General features: G+C 42.1%; 1 gene segment (V, D, J or C); it reads right to left on the bottom strand.

Moving 5' to 3' along the window:
* Positions 1 to 528: 528 nt before the first annotated feature.
* Positions 529 to 14006, bottom strand: LOC144480726 (Ig heavy chain C region-like). The segment is given in 6 exon segments: positions 529 to 920; positions 3753 to 4061; positions 4429 to 4743; positions 4949 to 5248; positions 13415 to 13785; positions 13919 to 14006. Coding segments are annotated over 5 exon segments (1335 nt in total).
* Between the last annotated feature and the right edge of the window lie 6935 nt (positions 14007 to 20941).

Below are 20941 nucleotides of genomic sequence, written 5' to 3'. Positions count from 1 at the left end.
GTGGGGGTATAGTAGGTTAATTATTGTCACACTCCTGACTCTCCGTTGGGAGAGAGAGAATCCAGTGTGTTAACAATTTCCTCCTCCCGCTCTTGGATGGGGATTGTTCCTCCATGTTTCTGTGTTGCCCTCACTTCAGTTCCCAGTGGGTGTGATGCAGCAGCTTAAAGCTGGCACCAATGGGTAATGGCATGGACAATGAGAGAAGCAGGAACACCGAGATCTAAATGCTGTGCTTGTTTGTCAGAAATGTTGAAATTGTCGGATTTATCCTCAGCGGGAGGAAAGTTGGTGAAGTTATTTTGCAAAATCTTGAAATGAATGTGTCAAACCCATGGTGTCTCTGAGCTGGGTTCACTGGTTCCACAAGACATGGGTCCGAGATTTGTAAATATCCCACCCTAACTAAATAGTTCTAACATTAGCAAAGCAGAAATACAACTAATGAAGCGATTGTGTATTTAAATTAGGTTGGAGGAAAAGCCCTTTATTATTTTTATTGCAGTTCGAAATGTAACCGATTGATTCTCAATAACATGAATTAACAGTGTCCATCAGTGCAAGGGAAATGTTCACAAAACTGGGTTTACCGCTGGATTTATCAACTGTTCTGTTGATGATCTTCAAGGGGATGGCTTCATGTCCCACCATACAGGAGTAAGAAGCGCCGCTGGCCCAATCCTCCGCTGCAATGGATAACAGGCTGTACATGAAGAAGGAGCTATTGCCGTTCTCCGCCATCACCTCGGTATTCTTGTAGTTCCCGGGATTCACCGGCTTGTCATTAACGTTCCACTTGACGAAGATTTCTCGAGGCGAGAAACCACTGACTAAGCAGCTGAGGGAGACGAATTTCTGAGCGGCGATTTCTTCTGCCGAGGGCAGGAGGACAGAGACGGACGGTTCCCATGGTTGTGGATCTGCAGAAAATGTACAATAAATGTCAATAAAGTGGAGAACTCCAGAGACAATGAAACTGCTGGTTAGATATGAGAGAAATTTGATTTGCTCTGGATCGTAATGGTTTCAATTTTCCACTTTTTAATCTGTTCCGTTTCCCAGCTCGGAGCAGACGTGGATATACTTTTCTGTGGAACATGGTGGATTGAATTAGAAAGTTTCAGAAAGTTAACAGCACAGAAACAGGTCATTTGACCCAACTGCTCTGTGTCAGTGTTTTACTCCACACTAGACTCTTCCCATCTTACTCGGAGGGGTGTGAGGGGAACCAGTAGACATAATATACTGCGACTTAAAAAAAGGAACCACACAACAGGCTAATTAATAAGAAAGGAACCCATGCTGTTGGTGATAGATTATTAGCATGAATAGAGGATAGACTAACTAATAGAAGATGGAGAGTTTGGATCGGGGGGCATTTTCAGGATGGTAAACTGTAACTAGTGAAGTGCCACCGGTACCAATGCTGGGACCATCATTATTTATGATTTATAGACATGAGGGAGTCAAGGTAGTTGGATGTATACTTGCCAAGTTTGCCGATGAAGCAAAAAGAGTTGGGAAGGCAAATAGTAAGGATGGTAAGTGGACAAAACTTGGCAGATGGAATATAATGTAGGACAATGTAAATTTATTCACTTTGATAGGGAAAATAAAGGGGTGAATATTATTTAGATCATAGAAATCCTACAGTGCAGAAAGAGACCATTCGGCCCATCGAGTCTGCACCGACGACAATCCCACCCAGGCCCTATCCCCACATCCCGACATATTTACCCGCTAATCCCTCTAACCAGGACACGAAGGGGCAATTTTAGCATGGCCAATCAAACTAACCCGCACATCTTTAGACTGTGGGAGGAAACCGGAGCACCCGGAGGAAACCCACGGAGACACGAGGAGAATGTGCAAACTCCACACAGACGGTGATCCAAGCCGGAAATCGAACACAGATCCCAGGAGCTGTGAAGCAGCAGTGCTAACCACTGTGCTACCGTGTCGTTCCGATGGAGAAAAACAGCAGAAACTGTTGCAACATGAGATATAGGGATCATTGTACTTAATTTACTGAAATCTAGGATTCCTGTTGAACAGGTAAAATATAATTCAAGTGGAATGTTAATCATTGTGACGTAATGCAAATGGGAGGCAATACATTTTGAAAGGTCTAATATAGAGAGGAAAGAAACAGTAAATGGCAGGACCCTTAAGAGTATTGATAAGCAGAGGGCTCTGGGTGTACAGGTACACAGGTCACTGAAAGTGGCAACGCAGGTAGATAAGGTAGTCAAGAAGGTATACGGCATGTTTGCCTTCATCGGCCGGGGCACTGAGTTTAAAAATTGGCAAGTCATGTTGCAGCTTTATAGAACCTTAGTTAGGCCGCACTTGGAATATAGTGTTCAATTCTGGTCTCCACACTACCAGAAGGATTTGGAGACTTTGGAGTGGGTACAGACAATATTTACCATGATGTTGCCTGTTTTGGAGGGCATTAGCTATGAGAAGAGGTTGGAGAAACTTGGTTTATTCTCACTGGAACGACGGAGGTTGAGGGGCGACCTGATGGAAGTCTAACAGATTAAGTGGCATGGACAGAGTGGATAGTCAGAAGCTTTTTCCCAGGCTGGAAGAGTCAATTATTAGGGGGCATAGGTTTAAGGTACGAGGGATAGGGTTTAATGGAGATGGACGAGGCGAGTTTTTTACACAGAGGGTGGTGGGTGCCTGGAACTTGCTGTCGGGGGAGGTCGTGGAAGCAGATACGATACTTACATTTAAGGGGTGTATGGACAAATACATGAATAGGATGAGAATAGAGGGATATGGTCTCCGGAACGGTAGAGGGTTTTAGTTCAGTCGGGCAGCATGGTCGGTGCAGGCTTGGAGGGCCGAAGGGCCTGTTCCTGTGCTGTAATTTTCTTTTTTCTTTATTGTTTCAAAAGGAATGGAGAATAAAAATAGAGACGTCTTGCTGAAATGATAAAGGCACCAGTGGGATCAAACCTGATGCACCGTGAAGATGTTCCCTTTTTAAAAGTAAATATATACTGGCATTGGAGGCAGGGCACAGAAGGTTCACGAGGTTGATCCTGGGTCAGAATCGATTTTCATATGAGGAGCGGTTGAATAATTTGGATCTGTTGTCACTGGAGTACAGCAGAATGAGAGGAGACCTTATTGAGAAGCAGAGAATTCTCCGAAGGGGCTTGAGAGGGTAGATGCTGAGGAGTTACTCCCACCCTTGTGGGAAAGTATAGGGTCAGAGGCACATAATCTCATAATAAGGGGGTCACCTATTGAAGAGCGATGAGGAAGAACTTGTTCTCTCGGAGGTAGTGAATCTATGGAATTCTTTACCGCAGAGGGCTGTAGTGAATCGTTAAATGTGTTGAAGGCTGATGTGGACAGATTAGTAATCAATAAGGGAATAGCGGATTATGGGGAGAAGGTGGGAAAGTGGAGTGGAGAATAACCATATCAGATTAATCATCAATTTATTGAATGTCGGAATCGGCATTTCCATGGACTGAATGGCCGGTTTCTGCCCCTGTGTTGTATGATGCGCGGTGTGACTCCATCTCAACTTAATATCACCACCTTTCATTCATCGTTCATTCATCAATTTATCAATTTCCACTCTAAAACAATTTTATAGACCCTGACTGTTTAGTTGGTTGAGTTACGAATCAGGTTAGACCAGAAACACACTGAATAATAAATATTGACTTTTACACTTACACTTGAAATAGACACAGAGACTCACTTATCGCTTCATTCTCTCTACTTACCTTCTTCCTTGTGGATGAAACTTCTTAAAGGAGTGGGCAGATCCTGATGGTTTACCACGCATTCAAACAGAGCCCCACTCAGCCAGGCTTGTGTCGAGATGTTTAAGTTGCTGACCACGCTGTCAGGATCCTCTCCCGTTTTTTCGGCAATCTCTGATTTCAGATACTTCTTTTCTCGGATCCAGGACACGTTGACTCCATAAGGAGCATTAGAAATGATGCAGGTTAAGGTAACAGTCGCCTCCAGTAAGACCTGTTCTATTGATGGTTGCAGAATCGTCACTGTGGAATCAGTGCAGTGGGAAGAATCTGGGAATGGAAAATGAAAATCAACCCAATCTTCAGAATCAAGACAGCAATATTCAGTCTTCAATCTCTAAATGGGAATAAATCAACTCCCAGGTATCAACCACTGACCATCACCTTTACTCTTTTCTACACGACGGAAAACCAGCTTCTTGTGTGCAAATTATTCTCATTATTCAACTCGTTCGGCCTGTATCAGTCTAATGAATCAGCATTGCAGTATTCCCAATGCAAATATACCTTTCCTGATCTCAGGAAGTACAGTAAAGTAAAGGTTTTTCTGTACTTTATACGAACTTCAATGAAATTCTGATTTTGATTATCTTCGGACTGCAAAATGATTCATTGCTTCTTGATTTGCGTCTCTTACCCGAAGATGTGGTGATGTTTCGACTTTGGGTGAGCCCTTGATGAGTGACCTGGCAGGTATAGACTGCTTTGCTAAACCATTCCCCAGGGGAGACTGTCAGCAGACTGCTCGCTGAGAAGTTTCCGTTCGCTTCCCAGGCGGGGGAGCTGACAATTATTGAATCCATGGACTGTCCATTCTTCAGCCACTTCACTGTGATAGATCTTGGATAGAAATCGATGATTGAACAGACGATGGTTGCCAATTCCCTGCGTTTGATTTCTTCACTGGAACTCACGGTGAGGATAACGGTTGGAGTGATGTCATCTTTAGAACCTTCAAAAAACTTATGTTAGTCATTTATTGTAGGAGAAATTAACAACAAATAAAAGGCATTTTATTTTAACAATTCATTTGCAGTCAATAGACCTGGATTTTCCAGGGGTCAGGACTATGCAGACTACTATAAATGAGTTTTAACCAAGGCCCAATACAGTTTTGTCATAGCAGTTCTCTTTTCCCCTGGTTCCACAAAACGTACATGGCATTTCAGTTCTCTTGTCTGAGCCGCTGTGTTGAACCTCACAGTTGATTTTGCTGCATTCTCCCTCTGACTCGGTGATGGTTAACTGGCTGATCAAGGTGTAGGTTCCCTGCGTGTTTCTCACTGACGGGTAAGTCTGAAACCCAGTGGCGATCGGCTGCCCATTTTTCTTCCAGGTCAGTTTGGTGACCTCTGGAGAGTAGTCCATCGCCAAACAGCCGTAGGTGACGGAACCGTCGGTGTTGTGTTGCTGACAGGAGGAGACCAGTCCGTAGAGAATAGGCGGAGAGTGTGTCACTGGAAAAGAATGGCCGATTGAACAAGTTAGAATCTGTCAATTGTGATTAAGATATCACACAACTTACAATATGCATACAGTTATAAAACTTATTGTTATACTTATGCATTTAAACTTACACCTACATTTGAGATTCTATTAGTTCTATCTTTTGGGAATCATCACTTGTGTGTTCCCTCTGTAGAAACACACATTTCTTTCCCCGTCTCTATCAAAGCACAATAAAATGATATTTTGATGTTATCTGAATGATGTACATTGTATGGGATTAAAGAGAAGAGCAGAGATTTTCTATATTTTTTCAGCCACTAGTTGTTTCTCAATCAACAGTACTTTGTGATGAAGAGGTTGTCTCTTCCTTTATATTGTTGCAGCTTTGGAAGTTGTCTGTTTTGAAACTGACTGATTCTCCCTCCTCTCTCCCCCTCAGCAGCCCCACTCCCCAAAAGAAAGAGTAGAGACAGCAAGTTCATGGACGGGCTGACTGTGGTGTTAACTCCACGTTGGCTCTTTCCAATCAGCAGCTTTCTCTCCTTTCTGCTGTCTCCTTCTGCTTTTTCCCCCGGCTCTTTGCACTTTCCAACAGGCTCTCTGCCATTTCCTCTGGCCTCCTCTGACAATGGGTGCTTCCCCCACCCCCGGCTCTTTACTGTTTTCCCTGTTCATGAGACCCATGCACTTCCCTCCAGCTCTCTGCATTCCCTGGTCATGCTCCCGCAATTGGCATCACTTGTCTTCCGACCTCTCTTCAGTTCTTTCTTCCTCTCTCATTGCAGGCACACATCCCCCACCGAATAAGTGACTGAGAGTGAGAGATTGTGTGTCAGTGAGTGAGGGTGGACTTGTCAGACTGAGTGTGTGAGGGTGGGTGAGTATCTGACAATGGGTGAGTGCCTGTGGTCGAGGGTGAGTGAATGAAAGTGGCAAATGACTGACGGTGAGTGATGAGGGAGAGTGAGTGAGCGTGAGTGAGGATGGGTAAATTTGTGAGGTTGAGTGATGCGAGCAAATGATTGTGAGTGAGTGAGGTGGGTGAGTGAGCGTGGGTGTGACAGTGAGGGTGAGTGTGTGAGGGAGGGTGAGTGAGTGAGGGTGTTCGAGGGAGAGTGAGTGACGGTAAGTGATTGAGGGTGGATGAGGATGAATGAGGGCGAGTGAGTTTGGGTGAGTCGGTGAGTGAGGGTAGGTAAGTGAGGTTAGGTAAGTGAGAATGAGAGCGCAAATGTGAATGAGGGCGAGTGAGTGTGGGTGAGTGTGTAAGGGTAACTAAGTGCGGGTGGATTAGTGCGGGTGAGTGTGTGTGAGCGATGGTGGGTGAATGAGTGTGGGTGAGTGAGGATGGGCGAGTGAGAGAGGTGAATGAGCATGCATGAGTGAATGATCATTCCCAGTTACTCCAGGTCCGATGTCAGATAATGTGTTTTTTTTCCTGTGATGTGGGAGCCGCTGGCTATGCCAACATTTATTTCCGATCCATAATTGTGAAGATTTTAGTGAGCTGCCTTCTTCAACAACTTCAGTCAGGAGGCAGTTACAGGATTTGAACCAGCCACAGTGAAGGAACGGTGATATGTTTCCAAGTCAGAATGATGAAAGGCTTGTCGGGGTATTTCCAGTTTTTGATGTTCCCACGTATCTGCTGTCCTTGTAGATGGTTGAGCCCTGGACACTATCTCGAGGAACTCCCGCAGTGAGGTCCAGGAGCTGAGATAATTGCCCTCCAACTACCTAATACATCTTCCATTATGGCAGGTATGTCTCCAACCAGAGGAGAATGTTTCTTCTGACTCCCATTGGCTCCAGTTTGCATGGCTATTTTGATGCCACACTCTGTCAAATGCTGTCAAGGACAGTCACTCTCATCTGTGTGTTGAAGGGAAAGTGTGGGCAGTGTGTGGGTGCATGCGTGTGTGTGTGTGTGTGTTTGTGCGTGAGAGAAAGAGAGAGAGAGCAATAAAGTTCATGTTTGAATGTGGGTGAGAGCGACAGCAGATGTGTATGAATGAGAGAGATGCCTGCGTGAGGGTGTGCGTGAGCAAGAGTGTATGTCAGACAGTGATTATGTGCGAGTGATTGAGAAGGAGAGGCAATTTTGTGTAAGAGAGTGTGTGAACGTCAGTATGTGTGAGAGAGAGAGTGTGTGAAAGAGAAAGAATGTGTGTTTTTGAAGAGCGGTTGTGAATGTGAAAGTGTGTTTGAGAGTGCCTCTGTTTGAGAGATAGGGAGTGTGTTTGAGAGTGTCTGTATTTGAGATATAGGGACTGTGTGTGAGAGTGTCTGTACTTGCGAGACAATGATTGTGTGTGAGAGAGCGAGGGTGTGCACATGATAAACTATCAGCATAAGATAGAGTGTGCATATATGAGCGACTGTTTGTGTGAAAGAAATTATGTGTGCGACAGAGAGACAAAGTGTGAGGGAGAGAATTTGCGAAATCGAGTGTGCGTGAGAGAGAGAGAGAGTGTGTGTGAGAGTAAGTATGAATGTGTGAGGGAGTGTGTGTGAGAATATGAAGGGGAGAGAATCTGTGTGTGTGACAAAGTGCGTGTGTGAATGTCTGAGAAAACATTTGAGAGAATGTTCGTGAAAATGCGTTGTTGAGAGAGAAAGGAATGTGTGTTTGAGCGCAAGATTCTGTATGTGAGATAATTTGTTTGTGTGAGTGTGTGAGAGAGAGACTGCTTTTGTGTGTGAGAGATAGAGTGTGTGAGCGAGTGACTGTGCGAGAGAGTTGTGTGAGGGAGATCGTGTGGGAAATACTGTGTGTATGACAGAGTGTTCCTGTCAAAGAGAGAAATGGAGTGTGTTTGCCAGAGACAGTGGTTTTGAGAAAGTTTTCAGATGAGAGAGAGCTTATGAGAGAATGAGTGCATGAGAGAGCGCGCATATGTGACACTGTGTGTGAGAGAAAGAATATGTGTGCGAGAGTGGGAATTTGTGTGTGAGAGAACATGTCTGTCTGCCATAATGTGGAAATGCCGGCGTTGGACTGGGCTGGGCACAGTAAGAAGTCTCACAGCACCAGGTTAAAGTCCAACAGGTTTATTTGGAATCACCAGCTCACCTGATGAAGGAGCAGTGCTCCGAAACTCCTGATTCCAAACAAATCTGTTGGATTTTGACCTGGTGTTGTGAGACTTCTTATTGTCTATATGTGTAAGGGAGATAAACCATGTGTATTTGTGTGCGTGTTTTTGTGTGGGGGTGTGTGTGTATGAGAGACTGTGTTTGAGAGAGAGGCTGTGTGAGGGACAGTGTGTGAGAGTGCGATCATATGTGGGTGTGTGAGAAAGTGTATGGGAGAGCGAGAGTACTTCTCTGTGTGTGTGTGTGTGTGTGTGTGTAAGAGAAAGACTGTGTGAGAGAGTGAGTTTGTGTGTGGGTGTGTGAGAGAATTTATGGAAGAGCGTTGGTATATATGGGTTTTCTGTGTGTAAGAGGGAAACCTGTGTGTGTGTGTGTGTGTGTGAGAGAGAGAGAGAGAGAGAGAGGTGTTTTTGAAAGTGGTTTGTGTATCTGAGAGATATATGGTGGGGAGAGAGAGCATGCGTGCGTGCGTGTAATGTGTGTACGTCTTTGCCTGGCTCACTCCCAGTCTCAATATTCTCAATCAGTCTCACACTCCAATCAAACTCTCCCACTCTCACAGTGAGTGGGGTGAGTAACTGAGCACAACATGGCCATGGGTTGGATAAACATTTAAATCTTTCACAGAAATGCTGTTCACTGATTTGTAACAGAGTTAGACAATTGGATCTCACTCCAGCTCACTCATGACTCATGAAATGTGTAAAAGAACAATATTACATTTTGAAACATTTATTCATTATGATGGATATATGGAGTGGGAGTCTCGTCATTATCTATTTAAGTTGTCAGAATAACTGGCAACTTCCCATCAGATCAGACCAGGCTCCACTCTCTGGAGAGTTACTGTCACTTCCTGATACTGTTTATTCTGACATTGTGCTGAAGCTCAGCTCACTTATAGTCAATGAATTTCTAACACTCAAAGTTCTTCAATAGAATTACTTCATTCAAATTAATGCATTTAGTTGAGAAATCTTGCTCAGATCAATTAACGTGCATCATTTTACCTGAGAAAGTGAAAATTTCATTTCTATTTATCGGGCTCGGGAACTCACAACTAGTTAGTTCGATGCTGATTCCGTTTAAAACTGGGAACAAATTCACATTCCTTCATGCAAAAGCTCCTGTCCTCTGCTGCTCTCGAGGTACAAGATTGCTTTGATGTAAAATGTAACTCCCACTACATTGTCCCATGAGATATGCCCGCGGGAGTGTTCAATTCAGTTTCGTTAGAAATGCAACAGCTACAAGACACAGTCAGAAGCTTGGAATCCGGTTATGAGTAATCCAATCCACTTCGCCCAAAAGGATTTTGCTGCCTGCAAAGCAGGTCTGTGATTTGATAATTTCCACTTGGCTCAATAAGTGAAACGCGGGAAACTCTCAGAAATTCGGTACTGTCCAGGACAAAGAAGCCCACAAACTAGCCCCCTGTCACCGTCTTGAACATTCATCCTCTCCACCAGGACGCACATGGCAGCACTGTATAACATGTACAAGATGCACTGCAGCAACTTGCCAGAACCCCTTCTACAGTGTCTCCCACACCCACAATTTTCGTCACCAAGAAGTACAGGTGTATCAGATATTGGGAGCAGCTGCAAGTTCCCCTCCAAACCACTGACCATTTGCACTTGTAAATAGAGCGCCGTTCCTTCACTGCCGCTTGGTCAAAATCCTGGAACTCCCGTCCATAAAATTGTGAGTGTTCGCACACCACGTGGACTGCAGCAGTTCAAGGAGGCGAAACATAAGCATTTTTTCCAAAAGGTAGTTAGGTATAGACAACAAGCTCTGGCCTAGCCAGCCCCCTAAAATTCCATGATTGGATTAAAAATGTGCTAGACTGATTAAACCCCTACTGGCAGCACGGTGGTACAGTGGTTATCAGTGCTGGCTCACCGCGTCAGGGACTCGGATTTGATTTCCGGCTTGGGTGACTCTATGTGGAATATACATGTTCTACTAGTGTCTGCTTCGCTTTCCTCCTGCTGCTCCGGTTTCTTCCCACAGTTCGAAAGACGTGTTGGTTAGGTGCATTGGCCATGCTAAATTTTCCCTCAGTGTATCCGAACAGGAGCCGAACAATGGTCACTAGGGGCTTTTCACTGTAACTTCATTGCAATGTTTATTTAAACCTACTTGCGATACTAATAAATAAACATTGCCCCATTAAATAGGCCAAAAACTGCTAAAGGAAGGATTGAAATAAAACAAACCGCCCTCTGTACTTCCTAATTCAACATTCCCAAGACCGATACATCGCTGGTAAAAAATAACCAAATCTTCTTCTACAGTCTGCCTGACATTTCCGAATTGTTCTTTCTGACTGTCACAATCTGGGTTCGGGATCTCATTTCTGAGGCGCCTGGTCAAACATCAAGTCACACTTTCACATTCCTCGCAGATACAAGTTGATCAACTTTCACTCCCTGAAGCACAGGAGAAGAAACCAGAAGGTCCACAACCAGTCAGGAAAGTGAGGACGCGCACAGAAACATGACACGCACAAACGGTGCACCAATCGAGCTCCGAGCAGATAGGTCTGTTTAATCAGCCAATTTCATTCAAACCGTTTGATTCTAATTGATCAATGGTTAACTTGCAATAACAAAAAAATCAATAACCACTTTAAATATAAGCTGATATTCATTTCTAGACTCCAGTCGAGTCTCGTTGTCCGTCTGAAATCTCGAATACTGGGACAATGTAGCTTGACTGAAATGGAGCACATCAAATCTAACAGATTCGTATTGAATGGGCGTCCGTAACGAAGACATAGTGGTATGGTAAGAATTAAACACATCAGGAAATATTCATGTTACAAACCGATACCCACTGATTTGCTCTGGTTCCATAATTAAAGTTTTTCAAAAAAATAATCAAAACAAAACAGCCTATTGAGCTGAGCACAGCTAAATAAATAAAGTATTGTTTTCTAAGTTAATTTCAGGTGCAACTAAAATTCGTAAAATCTTTTGATATTTTGCGCACCTGTGTACAACTCAATTGTAGGAACTTGTTTATGTTGAATTACTCAGTACTAATATTATGTTGTAATTTATTATTAATCGTCTGTTAGTTTTGCAATGAGTTGCTTTGCACACTGTAATGAAAATAATTTAAATAAGTAGGTTTCAAAAATCCAAACATTGTTTCTACTTAGAACTTTGTGGAATAATTGGGGTTTAATTAAAATACCCAAACAATTCAACAGTATTAAACAATACATTTCAAGACAGTGGATGGAAATATTGAGACATGTATGTTACTTTTGCTTAACTTCATTCACATTTGAATGTTTTGCTTTTTGTACTTTTACTCCATATGTCCCGATTTAACTTACAAAAAATAAAAAATGTTTATTTTTGAGCGCATTGGTAAATCATAAAATCAATATTTTAAACATTGTATATAATATAGATATCTCAGCAGTTTGTCATGAATAAAAGTGTTTATTAGAGTTAATAACACTGACTATCGCTGTATCTTATTAATTATATTGTTCCATTGAAGATGATCCAGTTTAATGACTGTAAAACCTGATCAGAACAACTCATTAGATCGCCTGTGGCACTGAAGCATGATGAACAAATTGAGACTGTATTTTGTTGTTCAATTAAATATTTAATATGAATCAAGTATAAGGCTCAGGTATAATCTGTTCTTCGATCATGTCATCGTTTCCACTTATAATTATGTCTCGTGTATAGCACATGGACAAGAGACAGGATGTTATTATTAAATGCAAAGTTAATTCAACCTTTTGCAGTTGAATCAATCTGTTTAAATTTCAAGCTTCCTCTTTTCACTCTCTAGTGATATGCAGTCTGAACATTCCTACAAAGCAAATAAAATCATCTGAACAATTTCTTAACTACCAGCGACTTCCACCTCTCAGAAAATTTCTTAAGATCAGAATTTTGATTCTTTCAATTATATTAATTTGATACTAACAGTAGCGATAGTATTGTGAGCAGGTGGAACATGTCTGACGAATTAGTCTTGAAACTTCACCGCATTTTATTCATATTGGCTCATATATCAAACATTTTAAGCATTAATATTTGAAGTGGATGGTAAAACCTGTCGCCATCGGATGACACCGAGATGAAATATTGCACAAACGCCAAACTATGTTGTGAACGAGCGTCGTAAACGGTGGCTTCGTTTAATCATTGAAAATGTATAAATGCACTAACAGCCTGTTTACTGTCCACAATCGTGCTTCAAGCAGTTTCAAACGCTTATATTTTCTGTATGAAACAGAAAACCTGTAACCGCTCAGTGGCACCTAGATTAAATAACGCAGAAACTCCAAACCGTTTCAAAAATTCTACATATTCGAATTCATTCAAACTCACAATCTATTCATCGCAAAAAACACCAAATTATATCACTGAGGGATTCAAACACGTTTCATTTAGAAGCAGTTCAATTCTACAATTGATTTCCAGCAAAATCAAATGCAACATTGCAAGGAAATCTCAATCTCGAATCTACCAAATCCATCTGCTACCAAGTGAATGGATAGTTTAGCAAAACATAAATATCAGCATTGTGGGTAAGCGGGACAGGTACAGTAAATTAATATAGAAACCTCAGTATATTTTGTTAACATTGGGTTAGTTTACAAATACTTATACTGTTGATGGTACAACCTGCAGCCATCAGATGACACTAGATTAAACCTCGTAAAAACGCCAAACGGTTTACGATGCTTGGGGAACTGGTGACATAGTGGTACTTTCACTGGGCGAGTAATCTCGAGACCCAGGGAAAGATCTGGAGCCCGAGATTTGAAACAAATGGAGGTAGAACAATAAAACAATAAAACTCTGGAATTATCCCACATCCCATCGGAGATTATTTTCTAAATAAGCGACACAGTATCCTCAGCAGATAAATACCAAATCACAAGAAAGGAATGAATTCCATAACCCCTTTTCAGCAGAATCACATTGCTAAAATTTCTCAGTTCAGATTCCACAAAACCCACATTACAGGTAAAACAGATAAAAATATTGAACAAAAACATAAATGAAGCTGTTACCGAATAAATGCATGGTTCTTACCTACAGTCACCACCACCATGGTCCCTTTTCCCCAGTCGCCGATACCCGGTAATCACTACCACTGCTGTGTCTTGCACAGTAATAGTTGGCGGTGTCTTCAATCTTCAGATTGTTCATTGTCAAAGCGAAAAAGTTGTTTGAAGTGTCTTTGGACGCAGTAAATCGGCTCTGAAGGATTGGGGAGTACCGTTTATCCGATGGAGAATAGTAGTGAACCAACCACTCCAGCCCCTGTCCGGGAACCTGTCGGATCCAGTGCATGACGTAACGATCAAGATCGAAGCCGCTGGTTTTACAAGTCAGTCTCAGGGAGCCACCGGGACGCCCGCTCTCTGCTTCTGGCTGAGTCAAGATAACCTCCGACTGGACACCTGTGTAAATATATATTTAAAAAAACACGAGAATTAATCCTGGTGAAATGATTCCTGTTTCTGGAACATGCCAGAGATAGACTAACAATGAGACAGTAACAGTGAGAGACTTGGACAATAAAAAACTACTCACCGGATAAGAAAGTCAGCAACAAACTGGGAGAAATCGCCGACCTCATCTTTCTGGTCATTTTAGGGAAATGGTTGTGTCAGGAACTCAGTGAACAAACCAGCTCCCGGACTGTAGGATTCCGGTCCCGTGAGTGGCATTTAAATACCCGGCAGAAGGGGGCGGCTTTCCAGGCGCCGCCTGTTGATTCCCTGCTGGAGGCGGCGACTGGATCCACGTCCCACCTTCCACACCCCAACAGAATGGACTCCGAGATTTACAAGAGGTTAATATTAAAATGGACATTTTATCTGTATCGGGATATTTGTTTGACTGAATGTAATGCGCCCATTATTTCTCATGGTATTATTGCAGTTCATCATCGCTTCATAAAAAAGCTAATTTCATTGTTAATATCGTCAATTTATGTGCACGCCCCTAACACGAAGACAAAACTAAAATTCATAAATTACATTTTCAGAGAATAAAGGGACCGTCAGTCTATTTTGCAACAATTCCGGGTCTCTGTCAAATTACAATAATAAAGCTTAATTGATCAGATGAATTATTATCGATTTCTGTAACTAAGTAACTAGATTTTTAAAAAAATCTATTTAGAGTGCAGATGGCTATCATTGTGCAATTTGGGCTTGTAGATAACAAGAATTTCCTGGTATTATTAAGTGTGTCCTGACATTTCTCAAAATGCCGCTGAACATAAGACACCCCTGCGGAAACTAGTGATATCAGGAAGCCGCCTGCCTGATAATCCGTGAGTTGACGGAGAAACATAAAATTGGCATCGACGGTTGGCAGTAAAGCTAATGAATCAGAGAGGACACGGTGATCAGTAAGCTTCTCCTTCAGCATCCAAATCATTGCAGCTCATTTTATTGGCACCGGCTGTCTAACATTCACTGGTACGGGGGACACAGGATATCAGGACTTTGCGGCATATCACACAATATCAAAAGAAAAATATTTCATCCTTCATTGAATCAGGATACAAACTGATAATTTCTCCATTCAATGGCAGCTATGAGAGGGACTGGTAAATAATAGAAATCAGATTTTACTGTACAACAGAACACGGTGCTAATCAGGTATCAGAGACGTTGCCGTTTAAATGAGGTGCGTTCAGAATATTCCAGGAATCCCCGATATCCAGGGCAGTTTTATGATTTTCTTTCAATTTTATTCATTTCAATTTTTTGCCATTTCACTGATCTCATTGGGCTGGTGGATTGTGACCATCAACATCTCTCTCTCATATTTCATGAAGTTGTTCACAAACGTGCTTTAATTATTGGAATGACATTTAATTGAAAGTTATACAAATTAAATGCCATCCGGTCATCCTACTATTTTCTGAACTATTTAATCGTGTTATGAATAACGCATTCATTGAAAATATGTGAAGGAATACTACTTAAAATGCTGTCTTTCTGTGATAATGAAACATTTATTGTTGAAATGGCCTTGTCCATTTCTTTTTCCATTCACCTTCAAGCTAATCCGTCCCACACAGTATTTGGCAGCAATCCAGGTTGCTGCCAAATGCCCAGAGTTATTTACAGGAAGCATCTGGAGGTACTGTTCAGTAAATCAATAATCTGTTTCCTCAGGACTGAGCGCTTGGCTGCAGGCCATCTTCAAACTATCCACATTGTCAATGGGGCCTTTTTGTAAACAAATCCACCCAGCAACAATACTGGAGGCAATTTACCTTTTCAAAGTTGTTAACCTATATGAATGTTCCCACTTCTCAGGAAAGGAAAGTTATTCCGCTTCTCTCGCATCCTATTAGCAACAATGATATTCTCTGCAACACATCAGGTCATTGTGATGCATGGATAGAAAGAAACACAGGCAGAGTGTGAGAGAGGGCTCAGAGAGAGGATACATGTTGTATTACATAAACACGTATATTTGTGTTTTCTATCCCTTTAATGTTCCATGGGTCGTGGAACTCACCGTCGGCACCAACATCCGTTCCCTATGCCGAATTGATCTTGAACTGAATAGTTTGCTAGGGCTTTTCAGAAGACGTTGAACAGTCAGCTATATTGCTGCCAATATGGAGCCACATTTTGGTGAGATCAGGTAGGGATGAAAGATTTCCTTCATTGGGAAATCAGAGAGTCTCCATGGTCGCAGTTAGTATGCATTCAATATTTATGAATTTAATTCAAATTCCACCAGCTGTCATGATCGGATATACATCTGTGTCCTCACATCACTGGCTTGGGCCTCTGTATCACTGGTCCAATGACATTACTGTTAGGTCATGTCCCCAAAGCGTTGATGCAACAATGAATGATAGTTGGAAGCCTGAATATCTTGATTGAGGAATCAGTGAAAGGACTGATCGATGCCTCGTTAGATGGGCCTGAAAGATGCTGTTCGACATCCTCATACTCGTTTTAGCAACTTCATCAATTGAAACTGGTTCTTTTTTTCATTTGCGTCAGCCTATTTCTTTCAATCCTTCCAGATTTTCGAGGTGAAATTGAACCCTATGTTATCGGGAACTAAGAAGGTGAACCTCACGAACAAAAGGAGGGAACTGTCTTCTGGCACTGATTGTTCTTTTCTCTGCTGATGATAAATCTTCATATCCAAATTAGAAAACGAGAACATGATTGGGTTGAGGAGGGAGTATTGTAGTATATGGAACATGACATCCTTTCATGTGCAACAAATCACTCAACAAATCCTCACTCGAATTAGTGAAGGTAACAGGGTAAAAAATGTAACAATGTGGCAACATAAAAAATGTGGCACTCACTAGACAGTTACAAGAGTTAAATTGCTGTCCAAAATAGCGTAGTAATGATTCGGGATTTTATGATCAATCACTTCACATTATGTACAGGTAGTATCATTTACACCGTCACCTTTAAAATAATCATACATTCCAGTTATATACCAGGACTTTCTGTGGGATGATGAGGTGATTACTTGTCAATGAAGCGTAGAGGCTGCTGGGTAGCTGCTCCGTATCCTCGGGCTGATTTAATTCCATTTCCCACTGAATTCTGGGACAGATCTGATTCCTTGCTGACAGGAAGGTCAGTGTGACAGCAGTACAACATAATCGAAATAAATCATATTGAATAAGTTGCATTTACATTTTCTATCAAATAAAATGCTGAAAATAATTGGTGAAATAATGATTTTGCTTTGTGAATTGATGACAGGTAGTGCAAATGGTTTTTTGTCCTTAATGATTTATGATTATTGGTAATGTTCGAGCAACAGGATTGTCAGGCACTGACCATCACCAACAAAGAGGATCAAACCATCGTCCCTTGACATTCAATGGCATTACAATCGCTGGATCCCCAACTATAAACATCTTGGGGGTTACCACTGACCAGCCACCGATGTGTATGGAATGCAATGGTTCAAGAAGAAGGCTCAGCACTGCATTCTCAAGGGAAATTAGGAACTGGCCACAAAACCTGAACTTCCCAGTGACGCCAGCTATAGAAATGCTCCGGGTATCGGGTCATATGCTAGGAATCGTGTGGTGAGTAACTCACTTCCTGTATCCTCCTCGAAACGTGTCCAACATCTACAAGGCACAAGTCAGGAGTGTCATGGGATTATCACCACTTTGCTAGATGAGTGCAGCTGAAATATCATTCAAGAAGATTACTACCATTTAGGGCAAGTCGACCTGCTTGATTGGTACAACAGTTGCTAGCATGCACTCCATCGACATTCACTCAACAGGAAAAAAATGGTGTATCTTCCATGTGATGCACTTTAGAAACTCACCAAGGACCCTTCGGCAGCGTATTCCATACGACTGACAGTTACCATTTAGAAGGACAACCGTAACATTTACCTAGGAACATCACCACCTCGAAATTCCCCACCAATTCACTAATAAACCTGACTTGGAAATATATCACCATTTCTTAACTGTCACTGGGAACACCCTCCCTAACAGCATTGTGGTTGTACCTACACCTCAGGGACTGCAGCGGTTCAAGAAGGCAACTAATGGGTACATGAATAGAGAGGGAATCGAGGGGTACTGTCGGAGTAAGGACAGAAGGTTCCTTTAGTTTAGTTAGGGTATCATGATCGGCACAGGCTTGCAGGGGCGAAGGGCCTGTTCCTGTGCTGTACTCTTAATTGTCCTTTGTTCTTATCAAGGGCAAGTAGCGATGAGTAATAAATTCTGGCCTGGCCATTGACGCCTGCAACCTGGAGATTAATGTTGCAATATATTCATCTTCATGAACGGATGTTATTGGTGAATGAAATCATTTAACTTCGTGAAAGGCTGTTAAGTGGTGAAAACAATTGCTATCTTTCTGAATATTTACGACCTTCTCCTTCTCTATTGGAAAATAGGATCAGTTCCACAGGAGGTGCATGATTCAAAAACATCACACTGTCTAAAAACAAGAGGTGCATGATTCAAAAACATCACACTGTCTAAAAACAAAACCGACACTTTAAATTCTTCATCTGCTGGCAGACTGGGTTATCTGATGTGCAGTGCAATGTTTGTGTTGGAATATTTGCTCTGGACAACATCTGCTTTGTACGTTCTTTACCCTATTTTTGTCAATCCAACAAAAACTTTCGACACCATCAGCAAAGCGGGGACTATAAGATTTTGGGAAAAATGTTCTCTCCACTAAATCTTCCCAGTCTTATTCGTAACACAGAAAACGACCATACACACGACTTTATGTGCAGCACGTGTGACAGAAGTAAGCTCTCTAAAATTGGCCTCCTCAGTCATCAATAAAGGTAACGTATGAGAAAAAAACTAATCTCAAATGGATGTGCTTCCTGTATGCCCATCTTCTACTGCATATGGAAGGATGCCTGTGATTTCTGTTTTAAAGGGGTGAGATGAGAAAGCATGCCGTTGACATCAACACAGCACTTGACCGGTTGTGACATCAAGAATCTCGAGAAAAACCGCAGTCACTTGATCAAAAAGGGAAAACATTCCACCGTTTGGAGGCATATCTGGCACAAAGGAACATGGTTGTGGTTGTTGAAAGCCAATCATCTCAGTCACAGGGCATTGCTGAAGGAGTTCCTCGGGATAATATCTGAGCCCTCAGCTTATCGCTTTATCAAAAGGTCAGAAGTGGGATATTAGCTGATAACTGCACAGTGTTCAGCACCAGTTTTGACTCCTTAGATACTGAAACAGTCCGGGCGCGTATGCAGATAGACTTAGAATACAGCCATGGTTTTGCTGAGGAGTGGCAGGTTACATTCATGGCACAAAGGTAGCAGGCAATGACTTTCTCCAATAAGGGAGATTCCAACCAAATTCCTTTGACATTAAATGAAATTACCATCGCTGAATCCCCCACTATCAACATCCTGGGGTTTATCCTTGATGGAAATCTGAACTGGGACATCTATTTAAATAATGTGGCTGCAGCAACAGGTCAGAGGCTGGGAGTTCTGCGGTGAATAACCCGATCTTCATTTTCGAAACCCTGTCCATCATCTATAAGGCAGAAATCAGGAATGCGATTGAATATTCTTCACTTGCCTGACGTGTGTCTCTCAAGCAACACCCGAGAAGTTCGACACCATCCAGGACAAAATAGCTATCCACCACCTTAAACATTCGCTCCCTGCATCATGGACGCACAACTCTAGCAGTGTGAACCATGTACCAGATATGCAGCAACAAGTTCAATAGGACACTCCAATGTATTAACTCTGATACTTCAAAGGATTGGGCAGTAGATGGGTGGGAATGCAACTACCTACAAGTTCCCCATCAAGCCACACACCATCTGGACGGGGAACTATACTGTTGTTCATTCACTGTCACTGGATCAAAATCTAGGAATTCCTTTGCTATTACCACTGTGGATGTACTTCCTCAGTATGGAATGCAATGGTTCAAGAAGAAGGCTCAGCACTGCATTCTCAAGGGAAATTAGGAACGAGCCACAAAACCTGAACTTCCCAGTGACGCCAAATCCCATTAAATAATTTTAAACAAATCAAATCTGTGCTTATATTCACATAGTCCATACCCTATCCCCCTCTCTTTATGTTACACGAGGTGATGTCTCTGATCATATTACAGCAGGCACTTTCTACATTGTTTCTGCACTCGGCTCAATATCAGTTGTTCACATACAAGGCCAGGGCCCTGTTTATGTTACACCTTCTTCGTTGTGACTGCACTGAACTATGGCTAAATTAATCTGGCAAGAAGCTCTGTCTCAATTGTTATTGTCTTGGAACATTTATCTCTGCATAATAATTGGGAACAGCGCTATCTTTCTTGCATTAACCCACGGTTTGGTCAGAGTTATTGCGCTACTAATTAATTAGTTTCTAATAAACTCGACCTTGTTTCAGTTGGTGCTGCAGCAGTCCATGTATTTGTATCCTTTGAACCATGTTCTCTCCGTTATTTTATTATTGGCTACCCTTTTTGCTGCATTACATGTCTCAGTGTGCACCGGTCGACATCCCATATCAGAAATTCCTACTAATGTACGAGGGTGTGTCTCAATTTATTTTAGTATAGGTCCTGTATTAATAATCATAGCTAATACACTAGTTTCTGCCTCAGTGAATATCGATCTGGCTTCTGCAATTGGAATTACAATAATACATGAGATTCTGTCCCTGTTTGTATCGCACAAATTCCTGCATCCGTTAGAAATACACGAGGCATTGTCTCAGTTTTCCCTCACTGGACCATGTCATACATACGTTTTAATGTTTATTTCCTGGGATGCAGGCGTCATTGGAAATACCAGCATTTGACCTTTGACCATCCCCCATTGGCAGTCGGCACTACCTCATTACTTGAATAAGGCCACTGCTTATAGTAAACTACAGGCTGTCCCTGTTATTACTCCACTAGTCATGATGTGGAGATGCCGGCGTTGGACTGGGGTGAACACAGTAAGAAGTTTAACAACACCAGGTTAAAGTCCAACAGGTTTACTTGGTAGCAAAAGTGTGGCTTTTGCTACCAAATAAACCTGTTGGACTTTAACCTGGTGTTGTTAAACTTCTTACTGTGATTAC

Source organism: Mustelus asterias, chromosome 30, assembly GCF_964213995.1.
Source record: "Mustelus asterias chromosome 30, sMusAst1.hap1.1, whole genome shotgun sequence".
NCBI classification, from domain to species: domain Eukaryota; kingdom Metazoa; phylum Chordata; class Chondrichthyes; order Carcharhiniformes; family Triakidae; genus Mustelus; species Mustelus asterias.
The sequence above is the reverse complement of the archived record's forward strand: the minus strand, read 5'-3'. Positions and strand labels throughout refer to the sequence as shown.